The sequence below is a fragment of the Rhinoderma darwinii genome, unplaced genomic scaffold, assembly GCF_050947455.1.
Source record: "Rhinoderma darwinii isolate aRhiDar2 unplaced genomic scaffold, aRhiDar2.hap1 Scaffold_88, whole genome shotgun sequence".
In the NCBI taxonomy this organism is placed as follows: domain Eukaryota; kingdom Metazoa; phylum Chordata; class Amphibia; order Anura; family Rhinodermatidae; genus Rhinoderma; species Rhinoderma darwinii.
The window spans coordinates 1,766,135-1,771,307 of record NW_027464450.1 but is presented as its reverse complement, the minus strand read 5'-3'; the positions used below and the strand labels follow the sequence as shown (position 1 = coordinate 1,771,307).

The window sequence follows — 5,173 nt, the reverse complement described above, 5'->3', positions numbered from 1 at the left end:
TAGCAGACGGCAGTGGAGGTGTATTGGTAGTAGTAGAGGTAGCCAACGGACAGCATGGGTGGTGGTAGTAGTAGCAGCACATTAAAAGACACTGGACAGTCACAGGACAAAGCCCTGTGGTGGGGCAGGCCTGCTTGTAGCAGACGGCACAGGGGATGGATCGGTGGTAGAAGTAGTAGCAGCACCAACAGCGGCACATTAAAAAAAGAGTGGACAGGACAGAATCCCGTAGTAGCAGGCGGCAGTAACAGGCGGCAGCAGCAGCAATGTCAGATCACCGTGCGGTACAAATGACAACTTATCTCTATTCTGTGACTCAATACGATTACGGTGATACCAAATTTATATACTTTTTTTTATATTTTACTACTTTTATTGATAATAAACGTTTTGTTAAAATAAAAATGTTTTGTGTCGCCACATTCTAAGAGTCATAACTTTTTATTTTTTGACTGATTGAGCAGTGTGAGGGATTATTTTTTGCGGGATGAGCTGTAGTTTTTATTGGTAGCAGTTTTTGGTACGTAGAAATTTGTGATCACTTTTCATTAAAAATTTTTTGGAGCTAGGTTGACTAAGAAACAGCGATTTTGGCGTTTTACATTTTCTATTTTTTACAGTATTCACCTTGCACATTAAATAACGCTATATTGTAATAGTTCAGACTCTTACGCATGCAGCAATACCAATTTTGTTTACTTTTTTATTTTTTACATTACTTTAGGGGGAAAATGGGAAAAGTTTTTTTTTAACTATTTGTTTTTAATTTTTTTCACTACAAAAAATTTTTTTTCACTTTTTTTACACACTTTATTAGCCTCCCTAGGGGATTTGAACCAGCGATCATACTAACGTATTGCAGTATATTGTCATTTTTACAGGCTTAAGTTAAGTGAAGGCAGCTCTGGGTGCCATCATTAGGCCCATGAGCTGCCATTACAATCATTGTCACCCCCTGATCTAACTGGGGGTGTGATGAACTGTCAGAGGGGGCCGCCCCCTTTTTTCAATGCCTCAGATGCTCACGATTGACCGCAGCATTTGAGGGGTTAAACAGCTAGGAACAGCACGATCACTGCTCCCGACTGTTAGTCCCGGGTGTCCACTGTAAAACACAGCCGACACACGCAGCATATGGAGCGCACTCCAAACATCACCACTCGCACCCGGATGTAATAGCACGTCACGGTGCACAAAGGGGTTAATGTTCTCTTTTACACAAAAGTAATAATTGCAAGAAATTGGATGGCTGGTAAATCCCCAATTGTTATGGATTGGTTGAAGTTGGTTAAGACAATTAAAGAATATGAGAAAATAAGAGCAGACAAGAAAAATTGTATAACAAAGTGGGAGGAAATATTGGGGATATGGAATTGATTGGTGTTCTATAGGAAGGTATAATTATTATTTTATCATAAAAAGGTTATAATTTTATGGTACTTAATGATCTTTGGGGTGGGAGGGGGATGGGATTGGGGAGATATATGTTGTCTGATGTAAATTGTGCAGATAAATTGTTGAGCATTATGATATTTATAATCACTGGATATTGAAATGTTGTAATGTTTTTATTACTGAAATTCAATAAAGATATGTAAAAAAAAAAAACATTTGATGTGTGTTAGAATGTAAGGTAAGTGTGAGGTCATCAGTGATGTCATAATTCACCTTCTCTATAAAAGCTGCAGATCAGTCACATTCCGTTGAGCCGCTATAGACCAATAGTTTCTTGCTTTTTGGTACGTCGCTCTCACTTGACTTTTTCTTGAGTCCTGTGACTTCTAGAAATCTTGCTTTATCCAGAAGCTTCAGATCCACGATTCCGAGGTAAGAGGAGAACATGTAGAATGTTTCTTGTGAAGTATTGCAGCGAGTTCCATGTGCTGCCCCTGTAAGAATGTTTCCCTTTCACCCTCTTACTGGGTTAGATTCTAAGGTCAGGCGCAATAAATGAAATACAAGATTGAGTGTATGAAAATGTATATTGTATAAAGAGTGAAATGACTGTTAGTTATTCTGAGACTTCTATGGAGATTTGTACATAGCGACAGCCATAAACAAGGAACTTTACAGAGACACTTTTTCCTTATCATCAATAATTACATGGCAGGTTATAGTTACCATCCATGGTCTCCCCACACTCCAGGAAGTCTCCTTTCCAGTATGTCCCTCCTCAAGTGGCCTCCCAAGTGGCTGCCCTCATGTCATGCTTGGGTCTTTTATGCCCCCTTGTCTGCCCCTCTTAGAGACAAATAGTGTGACCTTCCTGATAAAAAGAACTTCCCCCCTCATGTAACATGCGGATATAGAATACTGGTGCCACTTATCAACCACCTTTAGCATTTATGACATCCTGAGTTTGTCCATGGGTAAGACTGGGTTCACACTACTGGTTAGCACCTGTAAGAGATACCTGTGAACGTCGGGGTCATTTATTGTGAGAATCAGGGTAAACAATAGGAATCTTGCAAACTGATGAGACACATTTCATTAAGAAACGCAACTATACCCATCTTTGATTTACCCAAATAAAATACCCTATATAATATTACATATAACCTTATATGTGGCTTTCATTTTCTGAAACCTTTAAATTTTTACACCACCAGAGGGCACAGTGTAGAGGAGTGCCGCTGTCTCCTCTGGCTGCACTGTCCTGTCTCTGCCTTGTGAGGGCGCTCTTCATGCAGTTATCATATGTGTATTGGGGAGGGGGCTGATAATTGAGGACAGAGAAGTCTAGAATCTATTTTCTTTTTGGAAGATGATTTAGAAACAAGTAACCACACGATGATTTCTCGCCTCAGCAGATTTGTGGATATGAAGATCATGAATAGAAAACATCAGACATTCTGTGTGGACACAAATCAAGAGCTCAGAAATGCTTTGGACACCTGGGATTTGGTGGAAGAAGACGTCTTAGGAGCCTGTGTCCCTTATTTCATCCAGGAGAAGGTGGCTGAAGATCTCTTCACTTATACGGATGTGTTTCAGAAAGCCATTCTGAGTAGCCTGTTACCATCTCAATACAACGCCGCCATGTGCCGCTTCTTCATCAGAGTCATTCAGTACAGAAGAGACGCGGCACACTACCTGAAGGAATATATAATCAATGTGCTATGTGAGCACTTGAAGGTGGAGTACATGAAGGGACAATACTATTCCTACGCCATGACTAAGAAGGTTATTGTCTGGCTGAGCATCCTCCATCTTGAAGCGGTGGTCGGGGAACTGAGATACAACATCGTTTATGAGGATTTCAATGCTGCCATTGTCGACACTTTGACAGAAGTGACATCTCTGTGTGCTACAGTCATCATGCCACACATCTTGGACATGCTGCCAGTGCTGGGCCAAGTGGTCAAAAATGCTCCTGACCAACTATCTAAGGAGACGTTGTGCTATGCTATAAGACGTTTATGCGGCAGCATCCAAGAATATATTGTGAAGGGTGGCAGCTGCAAAGTGCAACTTATGAAGGCCATAAGCAACATGAAGGCCAACATTTCCACCTGGTTGCCTGATGTCCATGCTGAGCTTCAAGACTCCACCAAAGTTGCCCTGGAATTCTTTACTGTACCCGAATCATCGGAGAACCAGCCGACCGAACCAGTCAATGACGAGTTACAGACCCTTCCTCACGCCGAGCTCCTAGAAAAGTACAGGGAGCAAGTTGCGGCGGAGAATAAGGAACTGGAAGATACAGAGAAGCAGCATATTGGGATGAACATGCTTGTGACATCTCTGGTATCTGGCAGGAAAATAACAAAAGATTTCCTTCAGTTTCTGCTCAATGCCCTGAAGAATGCGGACCCAAAGGCCAAAATGACAGCAGCTATGTTCTTCAATGAGGCTTTGAAGCATCCAAGACTTATAAAGCAGAAATACCAAGAGTGCGCAATCCAACATCTGCTGAAGATCATAGAAGAGGACGATAACATCTTGTGCAGCATCGCCATGGAGGCACTGGGGAATGCCACCACCGGAGCTACAAGACTGGTGGAGAGCTACAAGAATAAGATCATTGCCCACATGGAGTTTAGACTATCAAAAACCAGCAGCATCAAGATCATCATGGCGGCACTGAGGGCGCTGTCCTCCATTATCAGACGCCTGAAGCTTTCTGTCCTCAGTAGACAATTCATTAAAATATCCCGGGAGCATATGGACTATCCGGATGGAGAAGTCCAGATTGCGGCCATAAACCTGTTAAGGGATCTGACAGAGAGCTGCCGCCTTCCGCTATTTGGATATTTTACAGACAAAGTCAGGAGCTGTATACCAACTTTACTCCTGAAATTACATAGTGACAACCAGGAGATAGTAGCAGCCAGTACTTCATCTCTGCAGAGCTGCCTCTCCTACATCAAAGGAGCCAACATTCGGGGATTTTTCCGGACGGAAATCTCTCCAAACATCAATGACCTGAAATCCATCTACAGCTGTCTGGCTCATAACCACCCAAAATTGATGAAGACCGTGCACCTCCAGATCCCAAGCTATCTGGTCAACTCAGAGGACAAGGAGGCTGTAGTCAGACATGTTGAATTTCTTAAAGATGCCATCAACCATGATGTCATGTAAGACCTGGACTTATATAGTCTCAGCCTAGCTCTGGCCACACTGCACTGCGAAGGCTTCTCATGTAATATCAGAAAAGCCACTGAAAGGGCCATCTCCATCCTGGCCACCAAGTGGTTTTACATCGGCAGTGCCAACAAATAAAATGCATTTATCAGTGATGAACCGCTGAGGACAGAGACATCAAGGTTGTAGATCACTTCCCCATGTACTATCCAATGGTTGTGGACATCAATATCAGCTCTCAAGACCTGAACATCAATATTAACATCTAGGGGGCAGAGCTAGCAGTCTGACTTGCGAACGAGCCTCAGGCCTACATCGAGGAGTGTGAACAAGGCGCGGACTCACCGGCCGGTGGAGTCCAGCGATGCCAGTTATCCGTCAACATTAGATGACGGAGACCAAGGACTTAGCTGGCGAGACAGACTATACAGTCAGTGTATGGGCAGCATGGTGGTGCAGTTTGGGGAATATGCCCATCATCAGATCATAGAGACAGTGTATAATGACAACTCCATATATAATATACAGATGTAATGACACGTGAAAAAATAAAAGTCTACTCTGTTTTATATTGAAATGAATGGGT

The 5,173-nt window shown here is 42.7% G+C and overlaps 1 protein-coding gene across 1 annotated transcript; it reads left to right on the top strand.

The window, feature by feature from the left end:
* Positions 1–1,725: 1,725 nt before the first annotated feature.
* Positions 1,726–4,636, top strand: LOC142731926 (uncharacterized). The gene is made up of 2 exons (XM_075849472.1): positions 1,726–1,827; positions 2,811–4,636. The coding sequence occupies exon 2, from the start codon at positions 2,821–2,823 to the stop codon at positions 4,582–4,584; it is 1,764 nt and encodes a 587-aa protein (XP_075705587.1). The 5' UTR covers positions 1,726–1,827; positions 2,811–2,820; the 3' UTR covers positions 4,585–4,636.
* The last annotated feature ends 537 nt before the right edge of the window (positions 4,637–5,173 follow it).